The sequence below is a fragment of the Harpia harpyja genome, chromosome 5 (assembly GCF_026419915.1).
Source record: "Harpia harpyja isolate bHarHar1 chromosome 5, bHarHar1 primary haplotype, whole genome shotgun sequence".
NCBI classification, from domain to species: domain Eukaryota; kingdom Metazoa; phylum Chordata; class Aves; order Accipitriformes; family Accipitridae; genus Harpia; species Harpia harpyja.
The window spans coordinates 27902527-27920636 of record NC_068944.1 but is presented as its reverse complement, the minus strand read 5'-3'; the positions used below and the strand labels follow the sequence as shown (position 1 = coordinate 27920636).

Here is an 18110-nt window from a genome sequence, read left to right as displayed (position 1 = left end):
AACAGGAACATTTAATCTTAAGCTTTTTTAACCAATCAGAAATCCAATTCTTCTCCTCAAGCAGAAGAGACATTAGCTCTGCTGTCAATGTTTCAAAAGTGACATCTGGTGGGATCAGCAGTAGGTCCAGTAATAAAAGCATTAATTTGGAGATTATGGAATAATAAACCCATTTATGAGGGCAGTTTAAATTAGGTGTGGCTAACCCTTCACCTCATAAAAAGACCCGAATGCAGTATGAAGGCTTGGGAAAAAGACTACACAAAAAATACTTCTCTAAAAAGAGTATAAGGGAACACCCCATTTTACTCAGATGCTAAAATTAAAAGTAAACTGGAAAAGATCTTTGGCTAATAGTAAGGATATATAGCTAAGTAAGATCAATGACTTGTACAAAACAGTATGCCCTCCATAGCAGAGAATGTAACTCAGGTAGATTTACTCAGCCTTCAGGGGGTGCTTTTATTTACTCTGCTGGCATATAAACTACTAGATATTAGAATAGCAGGTACTGAAGAATACAGCAAATTACTGACACATACCCCAAACACATGTAAATAACTAACAGCAGAGAGATCTCATATACTAGTGTAAGTGATGAATTTACTAAACCATGGCATGTTAAACAACAAACTACAAGTTTATTTTACCTGCTGTTGTTTCCTTTAAAGCAACATGACTTTTTGGTTTTGACTTTTTTCCAGTTACTTACTTTTAGTACTAAGTTATCTACCAAAGCATTTCAATGTAGCTACTCACGTAGCTAAAGGGGCCTTCATGTCCTTACTTTCACTTGCATACATCAGTGAAGAAAGCCCCTGTAGGCGGTCTCCAGGAAAACCCAGCAGGTTGATGATTTTGAGCAGGTTTGGGGGCACCATGGATATGCAAAGATGAAAAAGTCCATATCCAAAGCTAACAGCACCTTTCAGTCTGTTTAGCGAATCCTCCGTTACACCTTCTGCAGCAATATGATTATCATTTGCAGCATCAGAAGTCAAGGATTCCTGAGTTGTTTTCTTCTGATATATTTCCTGAAGTGTATTAATGTCCGTATAGCACTTATTGTAAATTTTCCAGGCTTTTCGGAGTATCCACCCACCTTTTATGTATGCTAAAAATCAAGGAAAAGAAATATTTCAAGGACACATTTCAGAAGTGGAACATAGTAAGTAGTAAATGCTATTTCACAAATCATAGGATGCTCTCTCTATTTGCATTAACTTATTGTATAAATGATTTTGTAATAGCTACTGTCCTCTCAAAGAGGTCTTTCTTACTGGGCATTACAAACTTAACGTGCTTTTCAACCAGAGACTTTAAAACAGTACGCAATACAAAGGGACTTCCTTTCAGCTGTGTAGCAATAAAACTGTTGGAAACAAATAGAGAAATCAAAGAACTTAATCCTGGATTCTGCTCCACTATAGAGTGGAGATAAAATGGCTGCCTGGCAAACAGAGAGAAGCAAAACTCAAAAGAAGAGATTACACCTCTTAAGCTCAAATGATGTTAAAAGACCATTGATGGAAAAATACTAAGAAAACCACTTCCTTTGGGTTAGATAATAAGATTTTCAACAGCACCATTTCCGTGGCCCTCATATGAATGCAGTGCCTTATAATTAAGAAAAAAATCATAGAAAAAAAAATAAAAGAATACATAAATTTTATGGCTTTAAAACATTTTTTGGTTGCTTAACTTCCTCAATTTCAAATACAAGCTGGGTATCTGAATTGCCCTAAAAATCTGGTCTTGAGCATTCTCAGTTGAGAATGAAAGAATTACCCTCTTTACAGGAAGGCAGAGAAAGGCATGACACCAAAAGATGAAGATGTCCAATTTGCCTATTTACACGACATTCATCTTGGGTTATAGCACATCCCTGGATAATGATAAGTGGTAAATGGAAAACACACACAGAATATACTTGTACATGTTAATTGTGAAAATGGACACCAGCATTTTGTCTGTGATAGAGCCCTGAGAGTTAGGAACTGCAGTGACAAAGGAGTTAACTAAAAACGAGAGAAAATAAAAGCATGGTTATAGCAGCAGTGTTCTAAACAGATATCACCAAATTTGGAGAGATCAGTGTTATAACTGATGCCAGAATTAGATCATAACAGGTGGGGTGTGTCAAAGAAAAGGAAAATGCTATTAATACCAAACCACTCTTTATAAGCCTTTGACATCTTTGACAAAATCCCTCCTATCACCAAAAAACATTTCTAGAGAAAGTACCATCACAGACTAGGCTACCTCTTTTTGGATTCTTGTTGTATGAAGAGGGGATGAAGCTAGCTTAAGAAATCGCACTGAGAAAGACTGCAAAATTTGTATTCACAGTTGTGACAGACGGTTCTGTCAACATGAACTTAAAGTATTAAAAAAATTAATCCTCTATCTTGAGTTCCATATTAAAGTGTTATAATAAAATATGTAAACCCCTGACATGGTTCAGCTGCATTACAAGACTAACGTTACTTCGATTTTAAGCAATTAGGTCACTTTTTGGCTGCACAGAATATTTTAAAAGTTACGTGGTTCACCACAAGATGAATGCTCATACAATTATGCATAGCAATGCAGCAGACAAATATTAAGAAAATGTGGGTTTTTCACTTATCCTACAGATAGTGTTTCTGCTAATAGCTAACTGCTGTATTCTGATGCATGCATCAAATGGAAAGGATATGATGTGGAAAAAAAGTATAGTTTTAGGCTTTACTTCCATCAGTGTGCTGTCATTAACAGTTCACTAACACAGCATAACCCTACACTAAGATAAAACAACCTAACAAATTAAAATAATAAATTTCTGACTTTTTAAACATAAAAAATTAAATCAAGCCCAATCACTGAGCTGATTTCCCAGCATGAACTTCTGAAAGTAGTCAGACCATGACAGCAGTGATAAATATCACAAAAAGGTAGTTCAATATTGCTGTAGGAAGCTAATATAAGTTGCTGTGTTACTAACTTTGATGAAACTATTTGTAATACATCCATGAGGGTGGAAAAGAAAATGTAAAATGTGTTAGGCATATGAGAAAGCAGCTTGCATGTCATCATATGCTTCTTGTCAAACTGTTCCAGGAATAAAAACACAAGAAATTTTTCACCCACCCACTGATCAGAAATAATTGTCTGCCTCTGAAGAATGCTTTTTATAAAAACAAAATTACACTCATTTCAATAATCTGGCTGCTATTTCTGTACAGAAACATGATAAAAACAAAAGATGTTTATACATAATCAGAAAGATAATATACTCAAAAAAACTGAAATAATGGATCTAACAGTTCAGCAACACCAGCAACTAGCAGTCACTGAGGTGGCATTTAACCGCTTGGAATTTTAACTAAAGATTGCAAGTAAATTTTTTACTCAGTAGAGTAACCCAAATATACTGCATCTTCTGCAGTACTCTGCTACCCACTTCACTTCTCTGAGCAGCAGAGAAAGGGAACAGACACCACCCTTAGTTACAGCATCCAACCCAGTTATGCAGCTGTAGAATACATACTGAAATAAAAGCTTCAGGGGGGAAACCCCACAAACGAAAACCCAGAAATGCATCAAAAATACTGAGAAAACCTTTCTGCAGTACTACACACACAGCAGACAGAAATACCACCTGAATTTCTGCTACCTAGAACCAAACACATTCTTGATGCCATGACTTGGAAGAAACAAAAGCATTATGTCCTTCGCTGAAATCTTAAGTGTTATTTTAAATAATCCAAATGTTATTTCCTTGATTACTTTCATCTGATCAGCAGGGTTTTCAATGATACATCTAGTCTGACTGCCATCTCTTGGTCTTCATTGATTTCGTAGGAACCTGGGAATGCGCTCACTTTGTATATGACCTTGACCATATTTTCTATAAACTCATGGATGAAGGCATGTTTTAAGATTATGCAAGAGATCCAGGAATGCAAGAGAACATTAGAAACAGCTTTGCAGCTGAGACGAGGAGGTCTGTATTCAACAGGACAGGATTAACTTTTCTGGCATGCAAGGATGCACTTTGGTGACCAGAGAAGAACTGATTCAGCAGTTCCATCTTCAACACACTTGATTTAAAATTACTTTCACTGGCAGTCTGTCACCTCCCTGAATTGTGATGAACATAATGCATATGGGACATTAGGATTTTCCTGGTGGCCTGGACTTAACAGCCTCTTTCATCTTGCAGGCCACATGAAGCACGCAGATGCTACCCATCTTCGTACCAACTCCTCAAATGCCTCTAGGGGAACAAGCAAAGGATTCCAACCTATCTAGTGGGAATCAGTTGAATATGATTATTGGTATGAAAAAAGCAGAAAGCTGTAATCTGTAGCAATCCAACTCATCTTATTTTATGATACTACTACCTACACAAAGTTAGAACAATACCTCTGCTAGTGTACCAATCTTGGAATGTTTCAAATGGAACTGTGCTCTTTCTTACAAAACAATCATCTTTACTGATAGTCACATTGCCACTTTATGATCAAGCTTTATTAAAAGGATATTGTGCAAAAAATATATCTAAACATTAAAGCCACAGCACACCTGATAACTCTTGTTTTACAAATGAGAGCACAGCCAAGTAGACTTGACAGTCTGCTACAATTATTTGTCTTTGTAGACGATCTATCATGGATAGAGTAGATTTTCGTCCATCAACCTGTTTGGAATATACAAACAGAGAACACAGAAAAATGTTAACAAAAATAATACAGAATACTAGTCTAAATCTGACAACTTAAAAAAAAATCCAAAATTAACTGCAAGTGGTAGTATTGCTACTAAATTGACTCAGCATTTTGAAGTGCAAAACTATGCTAAAATTTCTTTGACAGGTCATCAAGTAACATCCTACTAAATAAACAGGGAAATCTTACACATATACTATCAACTGTTTTTCTTAAGATTCTACAAATACTCAGAACAGATTTAAATTTCATTTAATTACTACTAAACACATCAGACATACAACTAAAAGATGTTAGATAGGAAGAGCCCAGACAGAGGTATATGAAAAGTGGCAGGGAAGATACAGTGCCTCTGAAGAGCAGAGAGTTAAGTATGTTAGATTCAATACTTTTCACCAAGTAAACTAAATATTGAAGAGAAATGGCTGCTTCTTCTGCTGTAGATCTGCTACGTCACACTAGGCACGTCACTCACTGGACATTTCTATACTACTACTTTAACTAGTTCTCAATCCGCATGCTTTATTCTTCCTTCATTATTTAGAATGAAACACCTAGGACAGGAAGGAAAATTCCCTAGGAATACCTGGCACACAGCACTATGCAGCCTCAACATCACAACTTTTGAATATTATGAGAGCATGTATGAATTAAAGTTAGCTTGAATTAGACAGGCTACAAGCTTCCTGAAATAATTTTAGTAGATCACTAATTTGAGGCCTTAAGAAAATAATTACTAACATCAATACAACCTGCTGCTTTAGAAGAGGAATTACCTGACTCTTGAGTATTTTATAATTAGGAAGTCCAAGCAGAACTTTTGACTTAATTTCTAAACTTATTATTAATCTCAACTGCTCTTCACACATGAAAAATCACCTATTCAAAACACAAAGGTGACAGAAAGGAAGTTTCCAGAAATATTTATCGAATATACAATTCCATATTTTACAAATAATTTTCTTACATTCTTTTTAATTTTATTCTTGATTGTTTCTATAACTCCAGCTTCTTCACTTTCACAAAGTTTCTCTGTAGCCTTTAAGTCATCACACGCCAGCTGCATTTTCTCTTCTTCAAATGTCATCATGGCATTCTACCAAAACACAAACAGATCTGAATGATGGAAATCACAAATATTTTTATTTCTACAAAAGCTATGGGATAGTAAAAGTTTTCATAAAGACTTGACAATAAAATTTACTTTAAAAAAAAAAAAAGTATTAATACACACACACATCAGTACACATACTTCTACACAGAAACACCAAGCTAGAGATTTGAGAGTGCTTTACCAAAATTTCAAGACAAATCAGAACATACTAAGTCCTAACCCCTTGTCTTAAAGCTTCATATGCAGTCAAACTGAATGCGCTGTCACATTACGTTAAGGGGAAGAAGAATTCATATAAATTAATTTAAAGTTATTGTTAAGTAAGGCATTATTCACATCTGTGCAGATATTGCTTTTATATAATTCATCCATATAAATAGCAGGCCTCCAAAGTCAATAACAAGCAACAGCTATTGCATTTTTCAAAATAACCACAATTCCTATATATATAGGAAGAAAAAAAAATGCATCCAACTACTGCTGAACCAATTTAGAAAGAATTTCAGGACAAGTAACTTCTTTTCTTGATGCTTTATTAAACGAAAGCTCTGAATGACACAGGCACACAAAGTGCTGCTGCTATGTTTAGAACAGTAGCTAAGCAAGATATTTTCAAGATCCACTGATGCTGCACTGTGATGTTACACTGGTTCAGCACATCAATTCAGATAAGCAAGCCTGAGAGATTCTCCCTCTTTCCTTTCTCCTCTGCACTGACTTAAAAGCAAGCATATGCCCCAGGAGATTTCCTAACCAATATATTTTTCGATATTGCATAGTCTACAGACACTAGAGATAATTCAAATTAATTTCATTTACAACTTATCTATTTCTGGCATATTGTAATAAATTCTGTCTTTAAAAAGAGTATTACCATAGATAATTTCTGGTACGATCTAAGATTAAGCAGCAAAGTCAGAATAAGGACAGTCTAAAAAACAAGATCCAAACATTTTCTAATACACCTGCTCAGTTTTTATACAAGATATTCTCACTTTTAATACATTAAAAAAAAAAAAAAGGAGGCATTTAACAGACCTAACTTGCTCATTACAACTCTTTAGTCAGTCAATATTCTCAGTTCTCATATATTCAAAAAGGAAGCAATGTGAATGGATTGAATTAACAACTTTCCCCCAGCAGTGTGGATGGAGAAATTTTCAATACCAAAAGCTATCAAGAAGATGGTATTTATGAGTGTTATTTTAATAATACCTCTACTGCTCATTTAAGAGATAGTTTTGTTATGGCTTTTTTAATGGAACACATAAATATTTCATACATTTGAGAAGCTGAATCACAGAACCTTTACTTTCTATTTAAACCACATGAGTAAACAAGTTTTATATAACGACTTGTTTTCTAGCTACATTTACTCTAAAACTTTGAAAAAAATTAAGTCTCATAAAAAGAAACAAATTAAGAGTATCCAACTTTATCAACACATGCATGTACATACAAACATTAACCACAAGAGAAGAGATGTATAGTCTCCGCTCTTGTCTACTCACCAAAAAACTGACAAAACTGGCTCCAAAACTCATTAATGGACTATGGTTTCTGTAAAGAAAAACAAAATGTTGTTACTATTTTTGCACCTATTTCCTATCATAAAAAATAATATTGCATTTCTTGATTTTAACATATACATCTGTAAATAAATCATGGTGGTTTTGTATCAAGCTACAAACATACATATCATTCTGCAAGATATAAGGGAAACAGAAAGCCAAAAGCTTCATCAGTTTTACTAAGCTGCATGTATCTTAAAATAATTTTTCAAGCATTAAGCTGTAGATATTTTTTAAGAGAAACCACTGCCATCAAAATACATTCAGTGCAGGTCAAAAAAAAGTAAGAGAAGAGGAGAAGAAAATTAAAAGTCTGCTAATTCTACTCTTCTCTTGCGATCCATCACTACAGTTTTGACCTAGCAGACAAATGTTAACTGGTTCTATTAAGAGATTCCCACTTCTCCCTGTTCCCATGAATTTAAGTTAATCTACCTGGATTTTAAAAAAACATGCATATGCCACATAACATAAGTTGTTGGAAATACAAAGCTCTTACAAGGCTTATGGTTTTATAGCTGCTTTGTTTCAAGTCCAGGATACATTATCTTACTATACCATGTGGAATAATTTTAAGATGCTTTACCTACTCTGTTTGCAGGGGTATTCCAAAAGGGCAAAGTTAACTGCAAGATCAAAAAAAATGCAGGCAAGCAAAATCTTAGTAATATACGGGACAGGTTTCAAGCTTCAGGACTACCGTAGTCACACAGATCATGAGGCTCCAGTAATGTCACACAGAAGGCACTTAAAAACAAATAAAATTTCAGGATCTCAGCAGTACTACTGATCCACACTGTTCAGCAGTGGGTTGCCAGGTTATATAAAACCACTGACTTCCAGGATTTAAGAAGAGGTAACATTTATGCTACAGGTACATATGTTGCTGTAGTATAGTACTTATGCTGTTTCCAGCTTAACTCTGCAAGCATCAGATTAAAGTGGAGTTTTAAAATAGGACAGGCACTTGAAAAACATGGAGAAAGTAGTATATCATTTATTACAACACAAATTTCCAGTAATAAACCCATACTAAAATATAAGGGTTTGTTATTTTAAAATAAAAAAAAATTAAAAAAGGTACCCATCTATTCCCCACCACCACCTTTTCTCACTTTTTGATTTAGCATAAATATCTAAAAGCAAGGATGTGAACAAGAAGAAAAAGAAAGAAAAACAGGGAAGATAAAGCAAGTTAGAAAAACTTTCCCTTTTTATATATATATACATCGCTCAATTCTGGATGTACATATAAATGTAAGATCAACACAACTTGCCACATTTTTTCATTATTTTTTCAAAAGAAAAATAGGTTAGGTATTTTCCCCTTTGTTGGCAGGCCAGCAAAGAACAGCTACCAGTAAATGCCTCTGCTATTCAGTACCTGGACTGTTCTCTACCAACAGCTGTGTCAGAGCAACAGCAATCAGCTACACAAGTTATACTTGCTACAGCTGGCACTTTCAGCATGAACTCTCACTGCAGAGTGCACATGGCTATCTCATAATCCACTTTTCAACTCCTGAGGCATGTGGGACCCATTCAGCAGCCAGTCTTTTATCACCATACTCCACAGCACATAACCTTCACCATGCATTTCAAGGTCACACCTACTGCATTATCAACACCCAATGGATCTAAAGCTGCAGAACAGATCAGAACAAGAAATTTTTATGCTTATGTCCTTATGTACGAAGTTGTACTTACATCACACTTTCAAGGAAGCTCAAAAATAAACCAAATGTTTCATTTTCTAACTTCCTTTGATCTACATACACAGAGAGAAAGCAGTTCTGGGGAGGCAAGCAGGTAGGCATCTCTAGATAATCAATCTTTCATAGAAGGCCGTTCAGAACAGAAAACTGTCAGAGAAAGATTGTTTATCAGAGTGAATGAAAAGTAGCCAACCACAAGTTGTTTGACTATAACCAGAAAAATAAAAATACATGACACAAGTAATAGTTAATTAGGTCTGCACTTCTCAAGATGATCCTTAGAGCTCACTTCCTGAATATTAAGTTTCCATCCACATGGACAATGTTGTGTCACTACCACACATGGATCCAAAGAAGTTATTTTGATGGAGTAACTAAAATTTGAGCATCTGAACACCTGTAAAAAATGTACTTGTAAATTTGGTAAGTATTACACTCTTATTAAAACTCCGCACAACAGGACCAAAATTTTGAGGTGTTCCCCCCTCCCCCCCCCCCAAAACATGCATAAGCAAATCAAATAAGCTAGCAACATACGCATTTGGCTTTCAGAAGAAAGTAGCATCCAGGCATTCCTTAAGACTTGGCAAGAAAGATGTGAGTTTTATCAGCAAAACATAAATACAAATCAAATACTGTGGAATTATAGAATAAATGGTAAAAGTGTTGCATATGAAAACATTTTTAAGTTCTAGACTACTTTTCATTTTCTATGAATTTATAAAAAAAGATCCTCCTGTTGTAGAAATAGTTATACTGAAGCTTTAAAAAAAATAAAATACATCAGCTTTAGCGGTAAACTGATTCCCTGTCTATGGGAACAATATTTTCAAATAGAGCAACTTGAATAATGGTCATGTTTGGGAGTGAAACCACTAAAACTGAGTAAACAGGAATACAGTTGAGAACCAAAGAGCATATATATGCTGTTTCAGCAGCTCAATATATATGCTAATTCAGGCATGTTATTCAAACATCTTTAAAAATTTGGTTTTCTTTTCAGGACTTTAAAAGCCTGTTCTTAAGTGTGTGCATATATATGTGTATCCATGTTTAAATACACATTTTGAAAGCCTTTATATTTCTTTTTGGTAAATTTTAATACAATGTTAAAAAATGAGGCAGCTAGTTACAGTTGAGAGCCAACTGCTCTTCCAAGATTACTAAAGACACTGAAGCACTTACTGCAAGCAATGAAAATTTGTCCAAGTATTTTTACGTATATTTGCCCAAGTAAAACTGAGAAGTTTTTTCCCAAAATATTTATATTTTCAACTGATCTTTCAAAACTGCTTGCCCACTTGCACTCTGACACTCACAGCTCACTTTGTTTACAATTCATCCCTCACAATCAAAGATGAGACAACAAAAAACTTGAGAGCCACATCACTCTTCTGAAATTATCACTAGCTGTAATACATGAAGTAAAATGTTGCAGATTAATTCTCTTTAATTTTCAGTCACTCAATCTATAAAAAGCATTGCCATTACAGCACATACGGGCTGTAGCACGTAAGGACCCTGAAGCAAGAAAAAATAATGCATAATATTATAGTATGCCTGGGAGATGCTTCTGTTGAGACCATGGAGTTTGGCAAACAAAACATGAAACCTCTACTGCAGGAGCTCCTCACACAGACTTTGTGTCATCACTAAACAAAATAAGGAACGCTTCTACCACATTCCTATGTAGTCACTGGATAGAGACTATAGTCGCAGCTTTATGGAAGATCATTTTTAAGGTAATTTCAGCATTTAAAATCCATTTTAAACAACAATCAAGTTTAGTGCTCAGTTTTTGCAAATATTATGTTGATTGATAAATTCTTCAACAGTTTAGGGTTATCTTTTCCTCAAGAGCTAGGAAAAAAGTTTGCAATGGCACAGTACTATCCCAATAAACACTAAGGCATGAGTAATGATGACAGTAAGTTTCTGAGCAAAGCACAATTCCATGAAAATAACCCTCGGCTCAAACTCTTACTTATAAGTGACCTTCAGCATCAGACATGATTTTACATCTTTTGACAAATTCCAAAAAGTTGCTAAGATACAGAAAAATGAGGCAGCACTTGAGAAAATACTAACAGCAAACCAATGGCCATATTGATGTTGACAGGATTTATGGAACTGAATACAAATGAACACTGGGACACTGCACAACCCAAGTTTTCCTCACTACTTTGAAGCAATAACCTCCATTAAGTAAAGAAATATCCCAAGACTTTTAATTAGCTCAGAGATGAAGAAAAATTCAGTCTCCAGACATATTTCGTAAAATACTGTTTGCACCTCACCTATCAAACTAGGACTCAGAAGATTTCTTCATTATAAGAAACTGTGCTATTAACACCATTTCTACAAGATACGCAGTAGAAGGTTGTAGATGTCAATACAGTTGGTATGTATAACTAAACTTAAGTCATAAGCTCAAGAGCACTGAAGTAGACCTTCCAGGTATATAAACTGGTGTTATATAAGACATTGCTTCTCCCAATAAACCCTGACTAATTCACCTCATTTCATAGCATACCTTTAAGATGTTAATTCACTTTCAGAAGAAAGGTTTTTGCCATGCCCCATTTTCACATATGATGATAACATTCAGGAGTTTTAAGCCTTGGTTTAATAAGGCTGAGATAATGCAGCCCAATTTTATCATAAGAAAATAAATCAGAATTGAAGCACGTCAAAAGAAAAATCAATTACTTCTCAGCATTTTCTTTTTTTTTTTTTTTACAGCCATTTCCACCATAGTATTTCACTGCCAAATACATCAGCTTCTAGAGCTACTACAGCCTAGCTCAGGTTTAAATTTAAGTAATGTAATTAACCCACCAACACTTCCTCCCTGCTTTCCTAGGCACTGCTACTTTAACCATGGTCCACTAAGAATCATCACACTAATACTGATGCTGAAGTTGAAACAAAACAAATTATTTTCCTCCAAAGTGGGAGAGTAAAGTGTAATGAAAAATAAAGAATTCATTTAAGTTCACAGATGAATATAGAAGCAGATACTGAATATTTTAAAACAAGCAGAAATACATATAACCTATACATAAAGGTAAGGAATTTACTGCAACAACATACAAATCCTCTGGTCATTATTCCATCACTGATTATTCTAAAATATATTCCAAAAATTATTTGTGAGACTACAAACATAAGACAGATCTTTACACAAGTACACATCTCATCCAATATTGGTATATGAAATAGCTAAGGCAATATAAGTGTCATAAAAGCATTACAGTATTAAGACACATGAAGAACGGCAAATGTCAGATCTAGGTTTAGTTTATGTTTCACAATCAGCCCAAATTTGTTTTAATTGTTAAATGAGCTCTTAGCATACACTACTATTTGCACTAGAAATACACAACCAAAAGAGAAATTCAGGAATATAAAAAGAGTAATTCTGGGGCCCTGTCCCACCCAGTTTTTACCTGATTTGTTCTGTCCTTCCACAAATTAATGGGGGATTGTTTTGCTCTAACTTCAGGCTGTTAAGGTTAGATGCACAAGAATATCAAAACACCGGGAATTGAGAAGCATTTTAAATTGCACTTTTACTTTGAAAAGTAGTTACAAAGCTGAGACACAAGCTAGTTATAACATATTAGCTGATTTGTACTAACTGTCCAATCGCACACTCTTAATCCGTAAGAATTATGGACTTTTGCAAAATCTTTTTCCACCATAGGTTCAACTAACCAAAATTACTTTCCAGGACAAACTATAGCAGCTTAACTGACATCACATAACTTCTTAACATCTCTGAGCTCCTGAAGTATATTAAAACAAAAACCTATCTATCCCATCACAATAGCCTGAAATAATTTACTAGAAATATGAGATCAAAGAATGGGTGCACTAGGAAGAGTGAAAAGTCTTTACAATACCTGTATCTTTCACAGAGTTAACTTTTCAGTGTTAAAATAAGATCTGCTTACTATCACACTTCTTCTGCCACCTCCACCAAATCTGACTTCTAACTTCCAAGTTATAAACTCAGATTTTTGCTTAGCTTTCTGTCATCTTCCCTTGGACTTCTAGCCACCAGATTTTACTCTGTATGCCAAATGGATCTCTCAACCTCCCTCCACTCTTTTTACCACTTCTTTTGGCAACAACACCTGTCTCTGTCATGAAGGCCACAAAACTAAGCATCACATTCAATGTGATCATCTCTACATACCCAGGTCTTGAAGATTTAAATTGCAGAACACAGTTTTTCTAATCTAGCCACGTAACTGGAAAACTGATGCTGGTTTTATGTGCATCACTATTACTACAACATGCTCTGCCTAGCCTTGAGCAATGAAATCTTACCTAAGATACACATTTATTACACGTTTAGAATACTGCTGCTAAAAATCACTTCCCTCATACATAACTCTCCTTTCTATACATCCACCTAGCAGCTGCTCCTCTGCCTATCACTGCAATAAACAAAAGCGCACAGGGTTGCTACCAGGGCACTCATGGCTTATTCCCACACTGCCAATCAAGATGCCATCATCCTTCTCCCAACTCACTCGCGTCAGTTCCCACCCTGCTGTCCTTATCTAGAGAAGCTAACAAAACATCTACTAAATCACTTAATTTTTATTCTTAAGGTTCCTTTGCTGAGCTCCATAAACAAGAATTTCAACAGCGGTTAGACTGCCCATACATGGGCCATAATCTACCTGCTGATCAATGCTGGCTTAATGTCACCTTGTCTCAACTTGTATTTGGGTCAAAAGTATTTCAAGCCACAGACACTGTTTTAAATTGGTAACATTAGGTTCAAACACCTACCCACAATGGAATTTCTGGTCCATTACTGAAGTTTGTATGTCTGTTAATACGTGTAAATTCCAGGTTTTTAAAGTAACCGTACTAAGCTTTTTTCTCACTTTTCCATTTGCTCCAACTTTCCCTTCTTCTCCATGTTATGCTTTACCCTAGCAGGTTGTACAGCATGTTTTCCTACACTGGCCCCATTCTTTAAATCTTTACACATCTTCTCTACATCATCTTCATTTTCTTCTTTGGAGAGGACCTTATTACATACATTTTACTTATCCATCTTGTACCACTTCTCTTTTCATTCAGATTCAAGTTGAAAACTTTATCAAGCCTTCCCAGAAGTAAGAGTCATTCATGCAAAGAGTCAAACGTTTCCCCGGTAGGAGATAGAAGATTGTTGGATTTCTTGTAAGATAATATCCCTGATCTTATGCTTTGTGTTGCGAGTCAACATTCAGCTAAAAAGCTCCTGATTTTACTTGATGCTGTCTTCTCTCCTCTTAGCTAGAGGAAGTTTTTAAATCATTTCTGAATTGCAAATGCTCTTAGGAAGTGAAGAATCAGCAAAAAAAAGGTCTTTTGACAGTTTCTTCTTTTCTTAAATGTTTAGTAATCCACAAAGCTAGAAGGGGAAAAAGAACACTCCAATCCCAGCTTTCTTGCTAGTGTCAGGGTGGTTCCCCAAAATGATACCATCCAACAGGCTGACTGTGGGCTCCATCTCCAATTCCTATGTCCTTGGTTAGCCTCCACACCTCTTGCGGCTTTCATAGGTACTCAAAGTTTAAACCGATGAGAACTGGGATGGTGTCAGCATTGTTCAAGCTGAATAGAAAGACTGATACCTGACAGTTTCAAATATGAGTTAGCACTGTGGGAACCTGACACAGCTACAACCATTAAAGACAGTGGTGCTGTCTGTTGCAGATTTATGAAAATATTACATCCACTGGTATTTGATTCATGTTCAAAACGTCACCACTAGCAGGTGGAGCATCTGGATTTCTTAAAGAAATATAAGCTCATGAAAAAGCATATGCAGATGTCGATGCTACTTGCAGATGATTTTTCAAACCCTGGTATCTTCCCTCAAGCACAATTTAAAGCAAAACGAGTCACAAACTACACCTGACAAATCATTAACTGCTTTACAGTGGTAAGTCAATGCAGTTCCAACTACATGTTGTATCTGACACACAACAGACATGTTCATCTGACTTCTTCAGGTTCTAAATAGATATATATAAGAGCTCTAAACACCAAAAGACAAAGTACTATTCTCCCATGCCCAACCCAGAAACAATGGCTCTATAGCCCATAACTTCAAAGCACCACCACTCTTGAAAGACAAGGCTTTACTGGTGTGGTTATACATGCAAAACACAGCTGCCATTTCTACCGTGGTTTCCTCAAGGACTGCATTATGACCAGCTTTCAAATATAACTGATTTGGGGCTCATCAGCCAGCCTTCTGGAAGATGCAAAAATGCAGAATAGCAAAGAAAGAAACAGATTCTGCTTGTTCTGCTTGCTTTGGAATGGCAGCTGTCCTGAGGCTCATCAAGGCTGTCTACTGTCCCAAAAAGATAGCAATATTGATTTGAATAAATTTTTCACAGGATCCTTCAGGTGGCAAATGAAGAAAAAAATAAAGTAATAAAAAGCAGAAGCAAAACCAGTAGTTTCTAAGAAACAGTTTTAAGTGGTTTAAATGATGTGGCTAACGAAACTGAAGTTTTGCTGAATAATTGAGTTTCCAAATAGTCTCATAGGTTCTTAAACAGTTTCCATAAGAAAAAAATTTCCATTCCTCCCTTCACTTCTAGGATTCAGCTGATAACTGTTAAGCTTCTGAAACAAAGCTAAACTATCGGCATAGGCAGTAGTCTAGAATTAACACTGTCTTACAAGAAAGGTCACTTGAAATACAGACAACACACAATCGCATCAAGTTCAAAAAGCTGCATTTACACAAGACATCTTTGAGCTCTAGTGCTGCAAATTACAAACATCCATATTAAATTACGGAGAGCTCCCAAAAGCTGCTCATTTGGCTTACCAGTCCCATTTAGGATGGGTTCTATTTCATAATTTCAAGCATACACCAACAAAAATATACTCATTTAAGACTGTATGCAAAGAAACACGTAACAGCATTACTTAAGTCATTGTAGGAAGAATGCATCAAGGACAAGTATGGAACCCAAAACCGCTGGGGGGCGGGGGGTGGGGTGGGAGTGAACCTCACCAAAATCCAAATTTATAGGAAGTTGAGCATACTTTGCTGTATCTTCTCTCCTACATCTAATGCGAAGTTTCAACATACAGCTAATCTGCAATTCAGTAAAGGTCTATTAGTTCACAGCAAGTGTAACCCTGCTACAAATTTTGGGATGAGGTAGACAGGGCTGGAGATTTTCACAGTCATTTAAAAACTAAGGCAGCAATTATCAATTCATGAATCATAAACCCACTTAATCTAATGAAGGAATTCTTATTTATTCCTTGCAGGTAGCGTTTAAAGGCCAAGATCAAACAGTACACTGAACTTAAAGGCACTTCTTTATAAAAAAACAAAGAAAAGCCCACACCTGGAAAAAAACAGATAAATTTCTGCATCTAAGAAATCCTTAGTAATAAACCTTCTAGATAACCAAGAGAACAATTTGCAAAAGAGATCATTAGTCACCCTTTCAAGAGACGATTAAACTGCATTCTGAAAATGGGAATCTCAATAATTTTAGTCCCTGGCACTACTATACAACATAAGAAGCATCACATATTAGAATTCCTAGACTACTTCCAGATCACACTACTGAGAGAAAGCAACAGCACAACACAACCAAAAGTGGAGGAAAGGACACCTCATCAAGTGTTCCTTAACTGCCACCTTAAAAAAAAAAAATGCAACACCAAAACAAGCAACCAAAACCAACAGGTTCCTTAGATACCTAGAACACTGATGACTCCAACAAAACTCAAGAAATAAGTAACGCATAGGGTGCAACTTCATATGAATGTGAGCTGCGTGTTATGCATGTCAGGAATGCACAGTGGGGACCTTACTTGTCACCTGCAATATTCCAGTTAGTTCTACAAAACAGTATTGTGTATGTAACATAGCAGTATAGACTAAAGACAGAATGACATGTTTAATAGTAGACTGTGGCAGGTACACAGTGAAGTTATTATTCCATTATTATTAAGGGGAGTTTTCTTAATTTGTCTCGCTCCCCCCACTCTACCTCCAAACATCCTTTTTGTAAATAAGATTTAAGTACTTAAGTACACCATCACTATGAAGTGCTATTTTAAGTCAATCAAAGTCTTTTTGAATCGTACAGACAACAGCAGTATAGTACATATTAATTATTCAGAACGTATGCGCAATTACAGCAGCTCAAGCTTGGGTGGAACGCATTAGTCCTCAGACAAAAAGCAAAGACAGGTATAGGCAATCTTTTCTTTAAGACTGACTTACACAGTTGTGTTAATGCCATTCCTACCGGATGACTACTTTAACGCACGTGTCAAGTGCATTAAGTAGACATGATGTATGTGGGAATTATGAACATAATCTCACAGCCTGGAGATAATCACAGTAGCGCTCAAGGACCTTTTGTCGCTGTTTTGTGGGCTGAAACCACCATCGGATCACATACGAGCATCGGAGCGAAACCCCCCAGGAAACCTCTCCAGGCCCACGTGTGTGTTTACTCACGCACGTCAGCGAAAGGCAGCCGGTGTTACCGAGGGACCCGGCGACCCCTGCCCGGCCCTTCCCCACCCCCTCGGCAGGGCGACAGGCACCCTCCGCAGCCGCACGCCGCCCCACAGCGACCCCGCGAGCGAAGCGGATCTGCAGCCTCTCGCCCAGCGCCAGGAGGGCGAAGCACGCGTGCCCCCTCCCCGCCACAGCGCAGACCGAGGCGGCAACCGCGGGCGCCAACCCGCCCCGCTCCCAGGAGCCGGGCCAGGGCCAGGGCCAAGCTGCCGGCGCCAAGCCCTCCTGCCCAGGGCGCGGGGCCCTCCGCGCCTCACGGCTCCGCCGCCCGCTCGCCGCCCGCTCACCGCCCGCCGGGGGCGGCCGCCTGAGGGGAGAGCGGGGCCGGCGCGGCCGCGCAGGTGGGTGACGGGGACAGGTGCGCGGAGGCCGGGCCGCCGCCGCCGCCGCCGGCGGGCGGAGGGGGGCGCCCGGGGAGCG

General features: G+C 37.1%; 1 protein-coding gene and 1 long non-coding RNA gene across 4 annotated transcripts in view; one reads left to right on the top strand and one right to left on the bottom strand.

Moving 5' to 3' along the window:
• Positions 1-18110, bottom strand: part of TTC39C (tetratricopeptide repeat domain 39C) — a 45483-nt gene that overhangs the window by 26983 nt on the left and 390 nt on the right. For all 3 annotated transcript variants that reach the window (XR_008235232.1, XM_052787412.1, XM_052787413.1), the window contains exons 2-5: positions 7335-7383; positions 5677-5805; positions 4567-4681; positions 760-1114 (exon numbers count right to left, since the gene is read on the bottom strand). Coding sequence is in view for 2 of the 3 variants with exons in the window: in XM_052787412.1 (XP_052643372.1) it covers positions 760-1114; positions 4567-4681; positions 5677-5805; positions 7335-7383 (648 nt within the window). In the remaining variant the exon portion in view is untranslated. The remainder of the gene's footprint in view (positions 1-759; positions 1115-4566; positions 4682-5676; positions 5806-7334; positions 7384-18110) is intronic.
• Positions 3567-5806, top strand: LOC128141958 (uncharacterized). The gene is made up of 2 exons (XR_008235233.1): positions 3567-3985; positions 4205-5806. It is a non-coding gene; the product is annotated as an uncharacterized LOC128141958 (long non-coding RNA).